The sequence below is a fragment of the Pristiophorus japonicus genome, chromosome 9 (assembly GCF_044704955.1).
Source record: "Pristiophorus japonicus isolate sPriJap1 chromosome 9, sPriJap1.hap1, whole genome shotgun sequence".
NCBI lineage: Eukaryota > Metazoa > Chordata > Chondrichthyes > Pristiophoridae > Pristiophorus > Pristiophorus japonicus.
In genome coordinates this window covers 91,537,758-91,560,578 of record NC_091985.1, presented here as the reverse complement: position 1 = coordinate 91,560,578, position 22,821 = coordinate 91,537,758, and the positions used below count along the sequence as shown (strand labels likewise).

Below are 22,821 nucleotides of genomic sequence, written 5' to 3'. Positions count from 1 at the left end.
TAATTGAAATTCATGTACTGCATAACAAAGTCCCGAGGGGAGATATTGCGCTAAATGAGAGACCGGTTGATGAATTTTGGGCAGCGCTATCCCATGTCCGACCCCCACCCAGGCTGACAAATTGGAAGCTGGCGACTGCCAAGAGCATACTCCTGAAAGAGGCGTTGGGCCCCTTGAATATGCTCGTCAGGGTCTTAACGCCTGTTGCATGACCCAGCCCGCAAATTTGGCAGAAACTGAGCGCATCATGTGCCAACAAAAAGTTTTTTTTAACTTACCTTAATGTGGAGCCAGCAGGAGATTGTCTGCTGCTTGTTGGTTTTATAAAAATGAGGCCCAAGGCCCAATTTGGAGCGAATGTTGGACCGATGTCTTTGGGTGCACAATCCAGGCACTGCTCACTGCCACAAAACCAATTTCACCGCCCAGGTTTTCCAAAAGCTTGGAATACCAATCTTGTAACCCCTCATTTGCAGTTTATATGAAACTGGCATAGCATAGTTTATAACAAATTTCTAAGTAGATTCTGTATTTGGAAATCGTCTGATTCACCTTTAATTTCTATCAGATATTATGGACCATAGTTTTGTATTTTCTTCTTAAAGCTAATTATTGACAGCGACAATTTTGTTGGTAACTGTATTTTTTAATTGATTGTTGGATATCATATATTCATACCAAAACATTAAAAATTAAACAATGACTTCATTTCTGTATAAAAAAGAAACTGACCACACATGTTCTGATAGAATTTGATGCTGCACTGGCCACACGCGAACCATATTACTTCATCTAAACCCATACAATATGATTATTATATTAATTTAAAAAATAATTTCATGCATGAAGCAGTTTCTTAATATACATTATATTACAATGTATAACAAATTGATCAACAATTATATATAAATATTTACAATATTTAAAAATCAAATACAAAAATGATGTAAGAATTATATTTTCCAAAATTAATCAAAAAAAATAATACAGTTGCTTTTATCATTTCACATAGGTACTTAAATTTACTTTCATGGATATTTGTAATATTGCTATTAGTTTTATTATCCTACTGTATAACACATATTGCCAATGCCAACTGATAATTATACATTTTCATCTGGATACATATTAAAAAAAATCAATTCTCTAAAATTATCAAATTTTGAAAGGCAATAGGATTAAGCACAAATACAGACTGTAAATAATAATAATGCAAACACTTAAAGTTACTACCATTATTAATCTGAAATTCTTATGAAGCACGATACAATTAATATGAAACCACCATGCTAGTGGCTACACTGCATAGTGAGCTTTGGCTTGCTGAATTTAAACACCGAGTTTAATAACCCACATCCACAATCAAACATTATAAGGCAACATTTCTTGAACTGTGAACATTTTGTAAAGCTGAAATGTAGTAGTCCACTAAAGATGCTGAAAGATATTAGATTGCTTCCTAAGTGACTTGGAGCTGAAGTTTCAAAGAGGACTCCATGTAACAGGGCATTGCACTATGGGCAAAACATTCAGTCAATGAGATTATGCTGACTGTAATGAGAAAATTGGGGCATTACATATAAATATTCTGAAGCCAACAAATTGCCTTATAATTCTAGAGCCAGGTCCTAGAAGAGACTTTTTGCATATTTATTTCTAGTACTAGCCGTTTAAATGCTGTACATGTGTGTAGTAAATATTTGCCATTCATGTAGAAATGTTTAAAAAGCAATTCATAACTCACAGCCAATACATTCACTGCCCAATTGTCAAATACAAAGTATTTCACAGACTCCAAGTGTAAGGATTAGCAGTTACCTTACATCAGGGGCATTTATTCTTATAATATGGAAATTGAACAATGAAACTACAACAAAAAAAGTATTGCAGTAGATCATGATTTCATACATTACTGATTGTTTAAAATCCAAACTCAAGATTAGACATAGCCCTAGTTTTATTTCAAACTTTCTAAAATTGATAGCACCATGTATGGTCAATATTTATATTTTTAAAACTAAATGAATGGTTATCGTATGTAGAATTGTAGAAAGGCACTTGTGCAAAGGACTTCACAAGTCAGATGGCCATGATTCTTTAGTCAAAGACAATGAAATACAAATAACATCCAAATAAATCCATGGGATTATAGGAGGATTCAGCTGCATAGGGGCAACAACAGTGGTATCTGAGATGCACTATTTTAGGGTCGTTAGAGGAACCCTTTTATGCATAGTACTGACAAATGATTTGGAAAACATACAATTTTAGGGATATAGGTACTTTCTACTGAGGTTGTATAAAATAATTTAACTTCAAAATATTTAACATTAGTGGGTACTCCTCACAGAGTATGTATTAGTATTTTGAAAGATAAAGCTGTATTTTTGGCACAGTGTAGAAAGGCTACCTTAATTAGTCCAGACAGGAAATTAAGGAGACTAAAAGTTCATTATCTTAGTTTTTTCTATAATCTGCCATGGTTCCAACTAATTTTACTTCAGTTTTTTTTATCAATTCACTAAAATGACTATCACCATAATGCGGTGCCTGTTTGAAATTATATCTACACATGGGGAACATGTGATATGTGCAGATCAACTCAATCAAATCATCACAAATTAGGTTTGGATAAAGAAGGTCTTTCAGTCCATTTGATCTTACCCTTAATAACAACAACTCAACCACCTTTCCAATTCAGCACCTAGCAGTTTCTTCAACTAATCCAGCAACATGGCTTTAACATCTCTTCTTGGCACAATTCAAGCTGTTGATCACCCTCTGTGCAAAGCATTGTAGAATTTACAATAAAATACACAATAACCAGCAATAGAGAAGAGTGCAATTTGACATAATGTAGGGCTTGATATTCTTCCATGACCTTGCCCGAAATTGGGCAGCATAGCAGCGGAAAACAGATCAAGATTTGGAGGCAAGGCTAACTTTCACTGTGCTGTCTGGAACTCCAATTCAACAACAACAACTTGCATTTATATAGTGCCTTAATTCCCTCCATCTGATCCTGCTGGGACCACTGCCGACCGCCTCTTCATCACTTGTTGCATTACCAGCCCATCTCATTCCCATCTTCCTCTATTATTCCCGCTCCCTGGGACAGCCAAGTAAAAGGCGGCAGTAGGCTCGGGATATTGGTGGTAATGGCCCCAAACTCTGTAAATGGAGAGGCTTAGTAGTGACTTCCTCTCCTTCCATTTCAGCCCAATCTCCTACCCACTGAAAGCCTCAGTGAGGACTGAAGAATTTGATCAAATTTGTCATCTTTGGGGTTCCTTTGCCCCTTTCAAATGGTCTCCCATCTCGAGTTTTGCACTGGTGGTCCCACTGCAATAACGCCAGATTTTTTCATGTTAACAATAGAAGGCTCCTTTTTAGTGATGGAGCTTACCAGGTATCTGTCCTGCATGCCAAATTAACCTGGACCAGGAAAATGGGTTTGGGTTACAGTGAGGTAGGAGAGACGTGCAGAAATACTGCCCCACCGTTATCCTGCTGTAAAGAGGGAAATCCAGTCCCTTATCTGTACTGCTTGATAATTGCTCCTCCCCTGCCAAAACACTCTGCTACAATCCTAATTAAGAATGGTACTAAAATTGCTGAACCTCACTTCAGTTGAACTGCTCTGAATTCAGACATAGGCTCAATGGTGAAAATAATTCTGTGGAAAACATCCAATACACTGTGGCACTATGTCTATAATTTTGATCCTTTCCCAGCAAACGGTCCTGCAAAATGAAATGTAATGACTTGCAAGTTATTTAGCAGCAATTAATAGCTACATATGAATCAGTACTGTTGTATCTATGAAACAGATTAAGTCTGTTGCACCTTCAAGAATTTTGTAAACCTTTAAAAGCCTCTGTACTAACAAAAATATTTAGTACATTCTATCCTGAATAAAAATGTACATGTAAACTTGAACTAAATTCTGCAGCATTTCTCTTGCTGCAGAGTGATATTGCATTAAGCTGGCAACAACCCTGTTTCAAAATCACTCTGTGATAATCACCTCCACAATGCACTAGTGCTTTTGTTTCACAGAACATGCTGAGAGTCGCATTGAGGTGTGCATTTGTTGCAATATGTAAACACCCACTAAGGAGGTAATTTCAAAAGCCACTTATCCAAGTGACTTTCTTGACTCTGGTTAACCTTATTCAAACTGTTTTATTCTTTAAATGTACACTGCATTTTGTCCTCATCTTCAGCATCCTCAGTGACATTCACATCACGAGCTTCACAATCACAATATATGTATTGTGGATATTTAAGTTGATATTTTACACAAACACACAATTTTTTTTAATATGTGCACCTTTTTAAGCATTTTTGCTTTATAGCAGCCAAGTTGTTATTGAGGCATATAGGATTCCATCTTTTGAATGAGAAGGTCATTGGAAAATCTTTATTTCTTCCTTCAAAGACATCGCCACACAAATATACTGGAAACAAACAAGGATATATACATTAATTTATTCATTTTCCAGAAGTTTTTGTTGAAAATGCTATGCTGTTTAAGCTTAACTGTAATTTTCGGCAAAAATGTACCACATGCCTTTAGCACTTAAGGACTGAAAATATTTTGAAAGCTACAGAATAAAAGGACCTTACCTACTGAATATTACCTTAAAAAAAAATCATGGGAAGTAGAATTAAATTTATGAACCACAGAAAATGTATCAATCTGGATGTTTTATCAAATAAACTACATTTTATAGTGCATTAATATGAAATATTAAAACTGTTTCCTCCATGTCACACACAGAATAGTTCCTATCTTATCCTCTTAGTTAGTGGACGGAAGGGCAGGTGACTACCATTCTTGTATTTCAGAATTCCCTTGTTGAAGCAAATAAACCAGCATATTATAGATTAAATGGTGAAGATAATTAAAATATTGCATACTTGAACCAAAATTACTATTATCCATGTTTCCAATTATCTGTTAAAAGATGTGATCCAACCCAAAGCCCTGATTTATGGAGAATCACAACCATAGATAACAGAGGAGGGCAAATAATTCTGGCTCAACTGTACAATACTTTAACAATCTTCACTGTTTAATCAATGACACGCTGGTTTATTTGCACGGACAAGGGATTCTGTATGGACAAGATTTTTGTTACACTTGCATTTGCCCATAAACTTTCTATGGGCTTTTGCACTGGAAGTTCTTGTAGGTCAACTATCCAAAAAGTGCAGCACCCTCTATTGGGCATCTGGGACCTGTGTGAAGAGAACAAGCAATTGTGTATCTTCTTAACCAGTCAGACTGAAGAATTGTTAATCAGCAGAGTCTGAACCAGGAAGTGTCAGTTAGAATACTGAATTCAATGTCAAATAAGGTACAGAAAGCGATATAAAGAGAGGGAAAGAAAGATTGGATTAAGAGTCAGAAAGGAAAAAAGTTATTTTTGGCACGTTTAGTTCGTATATATCAAGTAAGTACAGGAACTTCATGCCGTTCAATGTTTTGAACAGAGAGTCAGATGGCGAGAGATCCCGTTATTGCGCAGCTTTTGGAGTAGCAGAGTATCTCGGACAGCAGCTTCCTGATTTCCGCATTTAGCAGCGCATATGTGGTCTCTGGAAATTACTGTGTTGTCCAAGTAAATAACGCTGATCCCCATTAGCCTCACATTTCTACACAAAATCCGGACCAATGTCTTTGAAATTCAACAGTGAAATTTGCAAGGCATATCAAGTCACAAGTCTCACAGCCATAAATGATAGTTAAAGCAATTTTAAACCTATTTATGATCCATGTGCAGAAATATAAATCATTAAATACCAATTATTCCAGTTGAAAGGGGGCAATATTTCAATGTGGATGGAATGGAAAGTATTTTTAATCTTAGGTACTCGCCCTAAAACTTTTCAGAAGAATGAATGAAAATGTCTATTAAAATGCAATTTCATAGAGCCATGCCATTTTGGAAAAGAGCTGGTAGTATTATATATTTAGGCTATCTCCAGCTAGTTGTCATTGAGTTGAATGGGGATGACTCATCTTTGCCTGAACACTTATTCTTGTGCTGGAAGCAATTCAAAGCTTAGTATGTTAGAAATCAGGGGTTTAGAGATGTTTAAAACTGATATGAATGCTATTTTTTAAATTGTTGTTTTGAACTGGAGTCGAAGTGTCCACTCAGAATGCTTAGAAATGCTAATGTTTTGGTACCCTTCTGAGATGTTATAGCATTCTGCACTGTGACAACCTGTGGGTTTTCAAGTTAAAGCTTTAGTTTTGATAATGTATCTTTAAGACAATTTGTTTCAGAAAGACTTAGAATGGATGGAAGTTGTGAGAGTTAACGTAAACATGTTGGTACGTTGTAAAGGAGATAACGACGCTGAGCGGGCAGTTTTTGGTTCAGTCCTCATAGTTCAAAGGGTAGAGGTCTAAGGCTTTGTATTGACTGTACCCGAGAGAATAGGGACAAGAGAGATGAAATGATTTCCACAGGAAGAAACCCTGGGACAGTATAAACAACAAGACATGTGGCCAAGAAAATCTTTAGAGCGGGCTTTGTTTCGAAAAACGAGACAAAGAACTAGAAGCCTTATTGGATATTAAGTTTTATGGGGAACCTCTATAGGTCAAAAGGTCTCATCAATATCCCAGGTCAGGCCCACCCCTAAAAACAGAATAAAAGTAGCCTATTCAAGATTGACCACACAGACAGTGTGAGGGGAGAGTGAAACCGAAGTTGAGCTGGTCGAACACTTTCAGTAATCCCATGCTTTTCCAAAGGAAACTCTAGACAGAGTAAGAGACTGCAAGCCAGAGAAATGTTCACGTGCACCAGCCATTTACCCGATCAGGATCAGAATGAGTTTCTTTTTACAGTCATATGTTTTTGCTGTATAACGAATGTGTTATATTCCGTCTTAAACTCTGATTAAACACAATATATCCACCAGATTGGTTTACAGTCGATTCTGATTATTAAAGTGACCAGAGATAGCCTTAAACTTGGCTATTTCTAACACTGAGTATCATTTGGAATTTGAGACTGGAATAGAATATTGTTTCCCTTTAAAGAAAAACTGAAGTGCTTAGGTTTGAGATTGGCACTGGAATTTATTGTAAAATTATTAATAAAAACCATTGGCACACCAAAGATCTACAGTGTCTCAAATTCATCACATTCTCTGCAGCCAGTAAGAAACATCTTACCTGCAGTCATCACCACCAGCACTGACAACATACTTGTCATCATGTGAAAAACGTACATTGGTGACATGAGCAGAATGGCCAAAATAACGTTTGTGTTTGGCCTAGTGAGAAACAAAAGAAAAAAATGCAAGATTATTAATTAATGGAGAAAATAGCATTGTTCAAAACTACAGCAACAACGAAAATATAGATTTTCAATAAAACCTAAAATTCCAGGTGTGGTGGGGTGGGACTTCCAGCTGCCAGACTGCTGCATTCCTAACTCCCGTCAAGGTCAGGGTCATTTGCATACATCCACAGTGTTGGTGACGTTACTCGGGTATTCACCTCAGTGAGGAGGTGGGCCAGGAATTCTGTAGTGGCACCTTGCAGCAACTTTAATGGGGCCGGCTGTTCTTGCTGAAAGTGGCTACAGATCAAAAATATTTTTAAGAATTCAAAGTTGTCACTTTCCTAATGGCAATTGATTTTCCTGCAATGGAAGCAGAGCAGATGGTACAATCCCACCAGTCCCTTGCATAAACTTGGTTTGTAATCCCTCGAGTTTAGTAGGTTGAGGGGTGAGTTGATCGAGGTGTTTAAAGTGATAAAGGTATTCGATAGGGTAGATACAGAGAAACTATTTCCAAATGTGGGGAAATCCAGAACATGGGAGCATAATCTTAAAAGTCGAGCTTGGCCATTTCGGAGTGAAATCATTAAGCACTTTTTCACACAAAGGGCAGTGGAAATCTGGAACTCTCTCCCCAAAAAGGCTGTGGATGCTGGGTCAATTGAAAATGTTAAAACTAAGATCGATAAGATTTCTATCAAGGAATATGGAGCTACGACAGGTAAATGGAGTTGAGGTACAGATCAGTTATGATGTCATTGAATGGTGGAACAGGCTTGAGGAGCTGAATGACTTACTCCTGTTCCTATCCTCTAATGTTCTTATGTTCCTCTTTCGATGTCTTCCACGTGGAGGGGGCAAGCACAAGAAGCAGGTGATGGATTTTGCCGACATAGAAAAAAAGGGTTGGAGACACTGGGTCTTCATCTCCAACCCTGCCCACATTGCACTGCTCTTGCCACCCCCACCCCAGGCCCAACATCTTTTGTGACTATGGTTGTGCCATAATCAAATATTTGGTTATATGTGAAATTTATATCAAAAATTAAAGAAAAAGGCAGAGTTGTATAAATAATATATGACTGATAGTTTAGCTTAAGTATAAAAATGTCACTTACATATTTTTCAGTGCAAGGAAAATCAAAAAGCTTCACCAAACCAAAGTCATCCCCAGTCACTAAGTTTAACCCAGCATGAGATACACATGCACAGTTGACATCTGCTTTATCAGCGTTTCGTGGCCAAATTCCAAGGACCTCATCTCCCAAAATGCTATTCAAAGAGAGTAAAAATGCATAATAGCAAAGTTGAATAAATTTAACATTTCTACAATAAGAGTTTGCATTATTACACAGCCTCCATAAACATCAATACTTGCTTTTCCTGTGCATTCACACAATGGGCTAGATTTTTTCTACTATATCTCTCCCCTCCCAAGGCCGTTCTTACTTTTTAAAGTCCAGTGTCTCTTTGAGAGCCTTTTTAAACTTAAAATAAATCATCCGGGCTCTGTAGTCCCTTTTCTTTTTGGTGTCCTGCTGCAGCATCACCTGCATTTCCCCCTCTTGCAGTGGTGGATGTCCACTTTGTAGTGAGGATCCCAATGGGAGCCCATCATCCATAGGTAATGACCTTTGACCCAGGAAAATGGGTCAGTCATGGTGCAGTTAGGATAGCTGGCAAAAGTACTGTCCCTCCTCTAACAGGATAGGTAAATTCTTGGTCAATGTGTAACTAATTCACATACCATTAAAAAAATGTAACACTACTAACACTGGTATTACTTTAGTGATATGTTATTATTGAAATGCTTTACATTTCTGAATTTAAATCTCCATTGCTCCATGATTCAGTTATCTCACTTCGAATAAATAATGCTACTGTGTAATGGATGCAAACTAATCCTGTTTAAAATTAAACCTGTTTCTATTTGATGCTGAAAAATCATTTCAGAGATTGACTTGTTCATGTCTGTGCTGGAAATATTTCAGTGTTTAATGTTTGAGCCTCAACTGGCTAAGTGATGGGTCTCTGCAGCTAATCTTCAAACAGAGGACATATTTTTTGGCCATTTTTCCCCATCTCCAAGTTGAATAGTGGGAGCAGGTAACTAAAGTGTTATGTAACTTGTTTGTTTTAAAAAGAAAACCATATAGAATAGGTTATATTAGACAAAATAAAATACATTTTAAATAATAAAAATACAAAAGAGAAATCAGGAAATAATAGAAATGAAAGTCCCGAATTTGCTGGCAAAATAACGGCGAGTTTAAAGTGCACGCTGATATTAGTGTGTAAATAACCCAGCAATGTGTGGTGAAGAAGAGATAGGCCATGAGTTGCAAATCACCACAAATGGCTGGACCATTTGTGCCGCTCTGTCGTTAGCCTCGTGAAAATGGGAGCTCGCCATCAACCTACCCGTAAGTTTCAAGAAATTGCTGTATATGCACTGTTAAAACAAATTAAACTCACTGCAGAAAGTTAGGGCTGGTATTTAACAATGCAAGGACCTTTTTAAGAACTTATGTTCCTGCAATGTTGCTGCTGCTCAACCTCTCCAGCCCAGAAAGGAAACAATTGAAACCGTGGAGTCTCATTTCTGCAGGTACCCCTGCAATAAATTGTTCCTTGATGATTTAAAACGTTAAATTTAAATTTTTTAATATTTTTCTTATTTTTCCTTTCTGTCTCTTTGTTTTCTCCCTCTTAATCCAATCTTTCTTTCCCTCTCTTTATTTCTCCCTCTCAACCTAATTTGACTCTAATTCACCCTATTTCATCCGCTTTCATTCCTCTGGTTCGTTCTCTATCCTTAAATCTCATTGACTAAGGGGATAGACTGTTGGTCCTATCATTCACCATGGTTCCAGTTGTCCTGTTATTAGCTTGCGCTTTAGCAATTTCGGTACAAACATTTTTGGAGCTGAAGGCTGAGGGAAAAAATCTAAGAAATGGAGCATGCAAAAAGATGTCCTGGTCCAACAAAATCTAGACCAAAGTGTTCAAATTCTGTTAATTTACTTAAATAGTTAGTGTTTACTTTTTAAGTAAAGAGTTAATAAATATAACAGTATAAAATTATTTCTGATACTTCAGTAGCGGTTTTTCAGTAATATTAGGTTCTATTTCAGTCATATGATGTGTGAGCTCAAAACTTGGCCGACATGAAAAGAAAAATGACAAATGCTGGGAATCTTGAAAGAACGTAGAAAGTGCTATGAATGCAGAGTGAATCAGTCATTATCATTAATGATTTTAATGAGAGCATTCGTGGGAATAAGTATGGCCAGGCAGGAGAAGCCCTTTTATGTGACTGACCAAATCAAAGGAGGAAGGGGAGAGCAACAGATAGAGATGAAGAGCTCACATATATTAACTATTTAGGCTTCTCCTCAAAAAATCAACCCTTGACCCCATTTTGCATGCTAGCTATCGCCCCATCTCCAACCTCCCCTTCCTGTCCTGCTTGAACGTGCTGTCGTCTCCCAAATCTGTGACCATCTTTCCATGAATTCAATGTTTGAAGCCCTTCAATCTGGTTTCCACCCCTTCCACAGTACCGCAACAGCTCTCATCAAAGTCATGGGGTTGGGGTAATATATTAGCATGGATAGAGGATTAGCTAACTAACAGAAAACAGAGAGTCGGGATAAATGGGTCATTTTCCGGTTGGCACACAGTAACTAATGACGTGTAGCAGGGATCGATGCTGGGGCCTCAACTATTTACAATCTATATTAATGACTTGGATGAAGGGACAGAGTGTAATGTAGCCAAGTTTGCTGATGATATAAAGATGGGTGGAAAAGCTGTGAGGAAGACACAAAAAATCTGCAAAGGGATATAGACAGGCTAAGTGAGTGGGCATAATTTGGTAGATGGAGTATAATGTGGGAAAATGTGAAGTAATCTACTTAGGCAGAAAAAAATAGAAAAGCAAATTATAATTTAAATGGAGAAAAATTGCAAAGTGCTTCAGATGCTGAGGATATATGAATAGCACGTTTAGTGAGTTGGTCACACCGCAGGCAAAGGTTACAAAGGCAGAGAGGGAATGGGTGACCAGCAGGAAGAGCATTGGAAGGAAGGTAGTGCAGTAGTCCCCTGTGGTCATCCCCCTGCAAAACAGATACACCGTTTTGGGTACTGTTGGGGGGGGGATGACTCATCAGGGGAGGGCAGCAGCAGCCAAGTTCATGGCACCATGGGTGGCTCTGCTGCACAGGAGGGCAGGAAAAAGAGTGGGAGAGCGATAATGATAGGGGATTCTATTGTAAGGGGAATAGATAGGCGTTTCTGCGTCGCAACCAAGACTCTAGGATGGTACGTTGCCTCCCTGGTGCAAGGGTCAAGGATGTCTCAGAGCGGCTGCAGGACATTTTGGAGGGGGAGGGTGAACAGCCAATTGTTGTGGTGCATATAGGTACCAACGATATAGGTAAACGGGATGAGGTCCTGAATTTAGGGAGCTAGGAGTTAAAATTAAAAAACAGGACCTCAAAGGTACTAATCTCAGGATTGTGACCAGTGCCACGTGCTAGTCAGAATAGAAATAGCAGGATAGCTAAGATGAATGCGTGGCTTGAGGAGTGGTGCAGGTGGGAGGGATTCAAATTCCTGGGACATTGGAACCGGTTCTGGGGGAGGTGGGACCAATACAAATCGGATGGTCTGCACCTGGGCTGGACTGGAACCAATGTCCTAGGGGGAGTGTTTGCTAGTGCTGTTGGGGAGGGGTTAAATTAATATGGCAGGGGGGTGGGAACCTATGCAGGGAGACAGAGGGAAGTAAAATGGGGGCAGAAGCAAAAGATAAAAAGAAGAAAAAATGGAGGGCAGAGAAACCCAAGGCAAAAATCAAAAAGGGCCACGTTACAGCAAAATTCTAAAGGGACAAAGTGTGTTAAAAAGACAAACCTGAAGGCTCTGTGCCTCAATGCGAGGAGTATTCGTAATAAAGTGGACGAATTAACTGCACAGGCAGCTATTAACAAATATGATATAATTGGGATTACGGAGACATGGCTCCAAGGTGACCAAGGCTGGGAACTCAACATCCAGGGGTACTGAACATTCAGGAAGGATAGACAGAAAGGAAAAGGAGGTGGGGGAGCGTTGCTGGTTAAAGAGGAAATTAACGCAATAGTAAGGAAGGACATTAGCTTGGATGATGTGGAATCTGTATGGGTAGAGCTGCGGAATACCAAAGGGCGGAAAACGATAGTGGGAGTTGTGTACAGACCATCAAACAATAGTAGTGAGGTTGGGGACAGCATCAAACAGGAAATTAGGAATGCGTGCAATAAAGGTATGGTTTTCTAGACCAATATGTCGAGGAACCAACCAGAGGGCTGGCCACCCTAGGCTGGGTGATGTGTAATGAGAAAGGACTAATTAGCAATCTTGTTGTGCGAGGTCCTTTGGGGAAGAGTGACCATAATATGGTAGAATTCTTTATTAAGATGGAGAATGACACAGTTAATTCAGAGACTAGGGTCCTGAACTTAAGGAAAGGTAACTTTGATGGTATGAGACGTGAATTGGCTAGGATAGACTGGCAAATGATACTTAAAGGGTTGACAGTGGATAGGCAATGGCAGACATTTATAGATCACATGGATGAACTTCAACAATTGTACATCCCTGTCTGGAGTAAAAATAAAACGGGGAAGGTGGGTCAACTGTGGCTAACAAGGGAATTTAGGAATAGTGTTAAATCCAAGGAAGCGGCATATAAATTGGCCAGAAAAAGCAGCAAACCTGAGGACTGGGAGAAATTTAGAATCCAGCAGAGGAGGACAAAGTGTTTAATTAGGAGGGGGAAAATAGAGTATGAGAGGAAGCTTGCTGGAACATAAAAACTGACTGCAAAAGTTTCGATAGATATGTGAAGAGAAAGAGATTAATGAAGACAAACGTAGGTCCCTTGCAGTTAGAATCAGATGAATTTATAATAGGGAACAGAGAAATGGCAGACAAATTGAACAAATACTTTGGCTCTGTCTAACGAAGGAAGACATGAATAACCTTCTGGAAATACTAGGGGACCGAGGGTCTAGCGAGAAGGAAGAACTGAAGGAAATCCTTATTTGTCAAGAAATTGTGCAAGGGAAATTGATGGGATTGAAGGCCAATAAATCCCCAAGGCCTGATAGTCTGCATCCCAAAGTACTTAAGGAAACAACCCTAGAAATAGTGGATGCATTGGTGATCATTTTCCAACAGTCTATCGACTATGGATCAATTCCTATGGACTGGAGGGTAGCTAATGTAACACCACTTTTTAAAAAGGGAGGGAGAGAGAAAACGGGAAAACGCAATTAGCCTGACATCGGTGGTGGGGAAAATGTTGGAATCAATTATTAAAGATGAAATAGCAGCGCATATGGAAAGCAGTGACAGGATCGGTCTAAGTCAGCATGGATTTATGAAAGGAAAATCATGCTTGACAAATCTTCTAGAATTTTTTGAGGATGTAACTAGTAGAGTGGACAAGGGAGAACCAGTGGATGTGGTGTATTTGGACTTTCAAAAAGCTTTTGACAAGGTCCCACACAAGAGATTGTTGTGCAAAATTAAAGCACATTGTATTGGGGGTAATGTATTGATGTGGATAGGGAACTGGTTGGAAGACAGGAAGCAGAGAGGCGGGATAAACTGGTCCTTTTCAGAATGGCAGGCAGTGACTAGTGGGATGCCGCATGGCTCAGTGCTGGGACCCCAGCTATTTACAATATACATCAATGATTTAGATGAAGGAATTGAGTGTAATATCTGTCATGTATTCAACTATCATTGTAACCCATGTATAAGCTGACCTAAGTTGTACACCTTGAGAATATTGACCATAAGGGGGTGAAGTTGTGGGAGACACTCCTAACCTGGACTTTCCGGTATAAAAGGGGAAGTTCCACCCACCTTCATCACTTGAGGTCTTAGTAATAAAGGTAACTGGTCACAGAGTGACCTTTTCTCAAGTATGGGCCTCGTGTGCATTTATACTGTATAGTAAGGATATATCATTGGCGACGAGGATGGGATTTGAACCACGTGAGCATGGCCACTAGCAGCACAGAAGAGGGGCACTGTGTTGGTGATGATTGGGACGACTTTATTGAGAAACTACAGCAAAGTTTTGTCACTAAGGAATGGTTGGGACAGGATTCGGCCGACAAACGCAGGGCTCATCTCCTGAAGGTTTGTGGATCCAGAACGTACTCCCTGATGAAGGACCTTCTAGCGCCAGAGAAGCCGGCGGACAAGACGTTCAAAGAGCTCAGTAAGTTGATCGGGGAACACCTTAAACTGGCGAGCAGCATGCACATGGCGAGACACAGGTGTTACACGCACCAGCGTCGAGAAGGGCAAAGCGTTCCTGACTTCGTGGCAGATCTCCGGCGACTGGCGAGCCTATGTAAGTTCCCACATGCATGCAGAGCGGAGATGCTGCGAGACTTTATTATTGAAGGCATCGGGCATGCTGGGTTTTCAGGAAACTGATCGAGACCAAAGACTTGACCTTGGAAGCGGCGGCTCTGATAGCCCAGACATTTATCTCAGGGGAGAAAGAGACCAGAAATGATGTATGACAAAAATCTTGGCTCAAATGCGGCAAACGACCAGGGAGTCAACGTTGTTACACAGTTCGCTAGGCAGACAAGGGCAATCGGACATGCCCCAGCATGCAGTCAAACCCAAAGGGGGAATTCAACAGAGACAATGGCCAGCTGAACGGCGATTCATGCCATTGCAATGGACAATGCGGCCAGTAATGGGGCCATCAACACCTGTTAATGGTGCACTTAAGGACAGTTACAGAGACAGTTACGATCGACTGGTAATGGACCTTTTGGTTCCAACAACGGGGCTTCCAGCTCATGCTGGAGGTGTGGAGGCAAACACCCAGCCAGAGCTTGCAGGTATCAGCAATATACCTGCAGAAACTGTAACGTCAGCGGTCACTTGGCGCATATGTGCAGGAAGCCTGCAGCCAGGTTGATGTACGAGGAGGACGGGCCCGATGTAAGCCCTTCGAGGTGAAATAAATACTGGGGGAAATCGCTGGAAGTTGAAGTTCAGCGAGTTCATGTGGAGCACATATACAGTTCATATACCAGGACGCCACCAATAATGATGAAAGTGCTCCCCAATGGCACCCCAGTATTAATGGAGCTAGACACGGGGGACAGCCAGTCCCTGATGAGTATCAAACAGTTCAAAAGGTTGTGGATGTCCAAGGCTCGGAGGCCAAAATTATTGCCGACTGACGCACGTACATATATAAAGGAGATCATTCCGGTGCTAGGCAGCGCCACGGTAGTCATGACCCACAAAGATTCGGAGAACAGGTTGCCGCTCTGGATTATCCAGGGGACGGTCCCACACTGCTGGGGAGGAGTTGGCTTGCTGTCATGAACTGGAAATGGGGCAATGTCAATGCAATTTCTTCTGTGGAGCGAATATCATGCTCACAGATCCTGGACAAATTTGACTCATTATTTCAACCTGGCATCGGCACTTTCATGGGGGCCAAGGTAGCGATTCACATAAACCCGGACACCAGGCCAGTACACCACAAGGCCAGAGCGGTTGGTCAGGATATGTGGCGATTACAAGGCCACCATCAATCGGATGTCACTCCAAGACCAGTACCCGCTACTGAGAGCGGAGGACCTCTTTGCGACGCTATCCGTTGGCAAACTTTAAAAAAAATTGGACCTGACCTCAACTTACATGACCCAGGAGCTGGCGAGTGAGTCGAAGAAGCTGACCACCATCACGACACACAAGGGGTTGTTTGAGTACAACAGATGTCCATTCGGGATTCGTTCGGCCACCGTAATCTTTCAGCGAAATATGGAAAGCCTCCTCAAGTCGATTCTAAGGACGGTGGTTTTTCAAGACGACATCCTCATCACGGGTCGCGATACTGAAGAACATTTCCACAACTTGGAGGAGGTGCTACGCAGACTGGACCGGGCAGGGCTGCGACTGAAAAAGGCGATGTGTGTCTTCTTAGCTCCAGAGGTATAATTCCTGGGGAGGAGGGTAGCAGCAGACGGGATCAGACCCACTGTGTCCAAAACGGAAGCGATCCAGTGAGCACCCAGACTCCGTAACATGACAGAGCTGCGTTCGTTCCTGGGGCTCCTGAACTATTTTGGTAACTTTCTTCCCAAATTGAGCACGCTGTTAGAGCCGCTACACGTGCTCCTACGCAAAGGTCATGATTGGGTCTGGGGGGACAGCTAGGAAAGGGCTTTTGATAGAGCACGCAACTTGCTATGCTCCAACAAACTGTTAACGTTATATGATCCGTATAAGAAACTTGTTCTAATGTGCGATGCGTCATCCTATGGGGTCAGGTGTGTGTTGCAGCATGTGAATGCCAATGGTCAGTTACAGCCAGTAGCTTATGCCTCCAGAAGTCTGTCCCAGGCAGAAAGGGGCTGTGGGATGGTAGAAAAGGAAGCGCTAGCATGTGTATATGCAGTAAAATAAAATGCACCAGTACCTGTTTGGCAGGAAATTTGAGCTGGAGACAGATCACAAACCCTTAACGTCCCTTTTGGCCGACAACAAGGCCATAAATGCGAATGCATCGGCCCGCATACAGAGGTGGGCACTTACGTTAGCCACCTATGACTACACAATTCGGCACAGACCGGGCACTGATAACCGCGCCGATCCACTCAGCGGGCTCCCACTAGCCACCACTGAGGGGGCAACTGAGCATGATGCTGAGATGGTCATGGCTGTTGAAGTTTTCGAAAGCGAAGGCTCACCTGTGACAGCCTGTTAGATTAAAGTCTGGACAAATAAAGACCCGCTGCTGTCTTTAGTTAAGAAATGTGTCCTGAATGGGGACTGGGTAGCCATGTACGGGGCATGCCCTGAGGAATTTAAACCATTTCATAGGCGCAAGGATGAACTCTCGATTCAGGCCGATTGCCTACTGTGGGAAAATCGAGTAGTCATGCCCCAGAGGGGCAGAGAGGTGTTTATCAGAGAACTTCACAATGAGCACCCGGGCATTGTCATGATGAAGGCAATTGCCAGGTCACACGTTTGGTGGCCAGGGATAGATGCAGACCTGAGACTTTGTGTTCGCAGGTGCAACACATGTGCTCAGCTGGGCAACGCACACAGGGAAGCCCCCCTTAGCCCCTGGCCCTGGCCCGCCAAGCCATGGTCACACATCCATGTGGACTATGTCGGTCTTTTCATGGGAAAAATGTTTTTGGTTGTCGTAGACGCCTACTCCAAATGGATTAAATGTGCCATTTTAAATTCAAGTACATCCTCTGCCATGGTAGAAAGTCTACGGGCAATGTTCGCCGCCCATGGTCTACCGGATGTCTTGGTCAGTGACAATGGCCCGTGCTTCACAAGCACTGAATTCCAGGACTTCATGGCAGGCAATGGAATCAACCGTGTCAGAACGGCACCGTTCAAGCCGGCCTCAAACGGCCAGGCAGAACCAGCAGTGCAGATAATCAAACAGGGGATGCTCAGAATCCAAGGAGATTCCCTACAAAGCCGCTTATCATGCCTCCTGTTGGCCAATAGATCCCGACCACACTCGCTCACAGGGGTTCCACCCGCAGAGCTGCTAATGAAAAGGACGCTCAAAACCAGGTTATCCCTTATACACCCTACTATGAAAGAAATTGTTGAGAGCAGGTGTCAGTCACAATGTGACTACCATGACAGGAATGCGAGGGCGCGATGTATTGATGTCAATAACCCTGTTTTTGTCCTTAATTACGCTGCAGGGCCCAAATGGCTTGCAGGCACTCTGATTGCCAAAGAGGGGAATAGGGTTTTGGTAGTTAAACTTACCAATGGACAAATCTGCCGCAAACACGTGGATCAAACTAAAAGGAGGTTCAGCAACCCCATAGAAGAAGCAGAAGAAGAACACGACGTAGAGTTTACTCCACCACAGGTGACCGAACACCGGAACCAAGTGGAGGAGAGCCCAGTCACTGTGGGCAGTCTGGACAGGCCTGAGGCACCGCAAACAGCAGACACTTAGGCCAGGGCCCAACAACCGGAGCCCCAACTCAGGCGCTCTACAAGGGAGCGTAAACCACCAGAGAGACTTAACCTGTGATCCCAATAAGACTTTGGGGGGGGAAGTGATGTCATGTAATAAAACTATTATTGTAACCCACATATAAGCTGACCTAAATTGTTCACCTTGAGAACATTGACCACAAGGGAGTGAACTTGTGGGAGACACTCCTAACCTGGACTTTCAGGTATAAAAGGGGAAGCTCCGCCCACCTTCATCACTTGAGGTCTTGGTAATAAAGGTAACTGGTCACAGAGTGACCTTCTCTCAAGTATGGGCCTCGTGTGCATTTATACTGTATAGTAAGGACGGATCAATATCTCCAAGTTTGCAGGTGACACTAAGCTGGGTGGCGGTGTGAGATGTGTGGAGGATGTTAAGAGGCTGCAGGTTGACTTGGACAGGTCAGGTGAGTGGGCAAATGCATAGCAGATGCAGTATAATGTGGATAAATGTGAGGTTATCCATTTTGGTGGCAAAAACGTCAAGGCAGACTATTATCTGAATGGCTGCAGATTAGGAAAAGGGGAGGTGCAACGAGACCTGGCTGTCATGGTATATCAGTCATTGAAAGTTGGCATGCAGGTACAGCAGGTGGTGAAGAAGGCAAATGGCATGTTGGCCTTCATAGCTAGGGAATTTGAGTATAGGAGCAGGGAGATCTTACTGCGGTTGTGCAGGGCCTTGATGAGGCGTCACTTGGAATATTGTGTTCAGTTTTGGTCTCCTAATCTGCTATTCTTGCTATTGAGGGAGTGCAGCGAAGGTTCACCAGACTGATTCCTGGGATGGCAGGACTGACATATGAGGAGAGACTGGATCGACTGGGCCTGTATTCACTGGAGTTTAGAAGGATGAGAGGGGATCTCATAGAAACATATAAAATTCTGATGGGACTGGACAGGCTGGATGCAGGAAGAATGTTCCCGATATTGGGGAAGTCCAGAACCAGGGGTCACAGTCTAAGGATAAGGGGTAAGCCATTTAGGACCGAGATGAGGAAAAACTTCTTCACTCAGACAGTTGTGAACCTGTGGAATTCTCTACCGCAGAGAGTTGTTGATGCCAGTTCGTTGGATATATTCAAGAGGGAGTTAGATATGGCCCTTATGGCTAAAGGGATCAAGGGGTATGGAGAGAAACCAGGAAAGGGGTACTGAGGTGAATGATCAGCCATGATATTGAATGGTGGTGCAGGCTCGAAGCGCCGAATGGCCTACTCCTGCACCTATTTTTATGTTTCTGTGTTTCTATATTTCTAGTACAGAGGGACCTGGGGGTCATTGTGCATGAAACACAAAAAGTTAGTATGCAGGTACAGCAAGTAATCAGAAAGGCAAATGCAATGTCAACCTTTATTGCAAGGAGGATAGAGTATAAAAGGAGAGACGTCCTGCTACAACTGTACAGGGTATTGGTGAGGCCACACCTAGAGTACTGCGTACAGTTTTGGTCTCCGTATTTAAGGAATGATATACTTGCATTGGAGGTTGTTCAGAGAAGGTTCACTTGGTTGATTCCGGAAATGAAGGGGTTGACTTATGAAGATAGGCTGAGTAGGTTGGGCCTATACACACTGGAGTTCAGAAGAATGAGAGGTGATCCTATCGAAACATATATGATAATGAGAGGGCTCGACAAGGTGGATGCAGAGAAGATATTTCCACTAATAGGGGAAACTAAAACTAGGGGGCATAGTTTCAGAATAAAGGGCCGCCCAGTTAAAACTGAGATGAGGAGGAATTTCTTCTCTCAGAGGGTTGTAAATCTATGGAATTCTCTGCCCTAGAGAGCTGTGGAGGCTGGGTCATTGAATATATTTAAAGCAGAGATAGACAGATGTTTGAGCGATATGGGAATAAAGGGTTATGGGGAGTGGGCAGGGAAGTGGAGCTGAGTCCATGATCAGATCAGCCATATTAAAAGAGCAGGCTCAAGGGGCCAAATAGCCTACTCCTGCTTCTATTTCTTATGTTCTTAAATTACATCCTTTGTGACTGACAAAGGTTAATTATCCCTCCTCATCCTTCTGGACCTGTCCTCAGTCTTTGACACAGTTGACCACTCCATCCTCCTCCAACGCCTCTCCACCATCGTCCAGCTAGATGGGACTACACTCGCCTGGTTCCATTCTTATCTAGCTAATCGTAGCCAGAAAACCTCCTGCAATGGTTTCTCTTCCCATTCCCGCATTGTTTCCTCTGGTGTTCCCCAAGGATCTGTCCTTGGCTTCTTATTTCTCATTTATATGATGCCCCTTGGCGATATCATCCAAAAACACAGCGTCAGTTTCCACATGTACACTGACGACACCCAGCTCTACCTCTCCACCGCTTCTCTCGACCCCTGTTTGGTATCTAAATTGTCAGATTGCTTGTCCGACATCCAGTACTGGATGAGCAGAAATTGTCTCCAATTAAATATTGGGAAGATCGAAGCCATTATGTTTGGTCCATGCCACAAACTGCGTTCCCTAAACATTGACCCCCATCTCTCTCCCTAGCATCAATCTGAGGGTGAACCAGACTGTTCGCAACTTAGGTGTCATATTTGACCCTGAAATGAGTTTCCAGCCACATATCCATGGCATAACTAAAACCGCTTTTTTCCACCTCCATAACATTGCCTGCCTCCGCCCCTGCCTCAGCTTTTCTGCTGCTGAAATCCTCATTCATGCCTTTGTTATCTCCAGACTTGACTACTCGAACTCACTCCTGACCGGCCTCCCACATTCTACACTACGTAAATTTGAGGTCATCCAAAACTCAGCAACCCGTGTACTAACTCGCACCAAGTCACGATCACCCATCACACCTGTACATTGCTGCCGGTTAAACAATGCCTCGATTTCAAAATTCTCATCCTTGTTTACAAATCACTTCATGGTCTTGCCCCTCCCTATCTTTGTAATCTTTTTCAGCCTCACAACCCCACAAGATGTCTGCGTTCCTCAAATTCTGGCCTCTTGAACATCTACAGATTAGATGCAGGAAGAATGTTCTCAATGTTGGGGAAATCCAGAACCAGGGGTCACAGTCTAAGGATAAGGGGTAAGCCATTTAGGACTGAGATGAGGAGGAACTTCTTCACTCAGAGAGTTGTTAACCTGTGGAATTCTCTTCCGCAGAGAGTTGTTGATGCCAGTTCGTTAGATATATTCAAGAAGGAGTTGGATATGGCACTTACGGCTAAAGGGATCAAAGGATATGGAGAGAAAGCTGGAAAGGGGTACTGAGGTGTGTCATGTATGTAACCTTCATGTAACTGTAACCTTCATAACAACACTACATACTGTATACACCTAAGAAATGCACACCTTGACCACAGGAGGTGAACTTGTGGGAAACACTCCTCACCTGGTCATCCAGGTATATAAAGGGAGGTCCCACGCAGGGTCATCACTTCTTGGTCCTGTGAATAAAGGTTCAGGTCACAGAGTGACCTTGTCTGCAGAATGTGCCTCGTGTGAATTTATAGTAGTGTGTAAGGACATTACAAGGTGACTGATCAGCCATGATCTTATTGAATGGTGGTGCAGGCTCCACAATTCCGAATGGCCTACTCCTGCACCTATTTTCTATGTTTCTATGTTACAACTATATGATAACGTAACATGAACTTTGTAATAGGAACTTAGTTTTATAGTCTTTCGCATGTATGTTCCCTCAATCTGAAGACAGACTGAAATATATTTTGTAAGAGGAGGCCAGATACGAATCATTAAACTGTTTTATTTCAAAGCAAGTGAAGGTATATAGAAAAGGTATGGTCAGACTCACTCAGTTAAATCAAGAGAACTTGTCTTCATGTAATAATTCAGTTGGTTGTCTTACCTGACTTAAAGGAAATAGGTGAAACTTTCAACTTCAGCGGGGGTGTAAAATGGCAGTAGCGGATCATCCACCCGTTATATACGCCATAGACGGCTTATCTACTGTGGGCCATTTTATCCACCCGCCGAGTTTGAAAGTTTCACCCTAACTAATCTCCCGCATTCTCTTTCTGTGCTTAGCTCATCATCATATCATAGGCAGTCCCTCGGAATCGAGGAAGACTTGCTTCCACTCTAAAAATGAGTCCTTAGGTGACTGAACAGTCCAATACTAGAATCACAGTCCCTGTCACAAGTGGGACAGACAGTCATTGAGGGAAAGGGTAGGTGGGACTGGTTTGCCGCACGCTCTTTCCTGCCCTTGGTTTCTGCATGCTCTCGGCGATGAGACTCGAGATGCTCAGTGCTCTCCCGGATGCACGTCCTCCACTTAGGGCGGTCTTTGACCAGGGACTCCCAGGTGTCAGTGGGGATGTTGCACTTCATCAAGGAAGCTTTGAGCGTGTCCTTGAAATGTTTCCTCTGCCCACCTTTGGATCGTTTGCCTTGAAGGAGTTCCAAGTAGAGTGCTTGCTTTGGGAGTCTCGTGTCAGGTATGC

The 22,821-nt window shown here is 42.2% G+C and overlaps 1 protein-coding gene across 6 annotated transcripts in view; it reads right to left on the bottom strand.

The window, feature by feature from the left end:
* Positions 1-1,178: 1,178 nt before the first annotated feature.
* The window catches only part of LOC139273131 (echinoderm microtubule-associated protein-like 6), an 816,712-nt gene continuing 795,069 nt past the window's right edge, over positions 1,179-22,821 (bottom strand). For all 6 annotated transcript variants that reach the window (XM_070889552.1, XM_070889554.1, XM_070889555.1 and 3 more), the window contains 3 exons: positions 8,429-8,582; positions 7,199-7,299; positions 1,179-4,460 (listed from right to left, as the gene is read on the bottom strand). In XM_070889552.1, the coding sequence (XP_070745653.1) occupies positions 4,436-4,460; positions 7,199-7,299; positions 8,429-8,582 (280 nt within the window). In that variant the 3' untranslated portion in view covers positions 1,179-4,435. The remainder of the gene's footprint in view (positions 4,461-7,198; positions 7,300-8,428; positions 8,583-22,821) is intronic.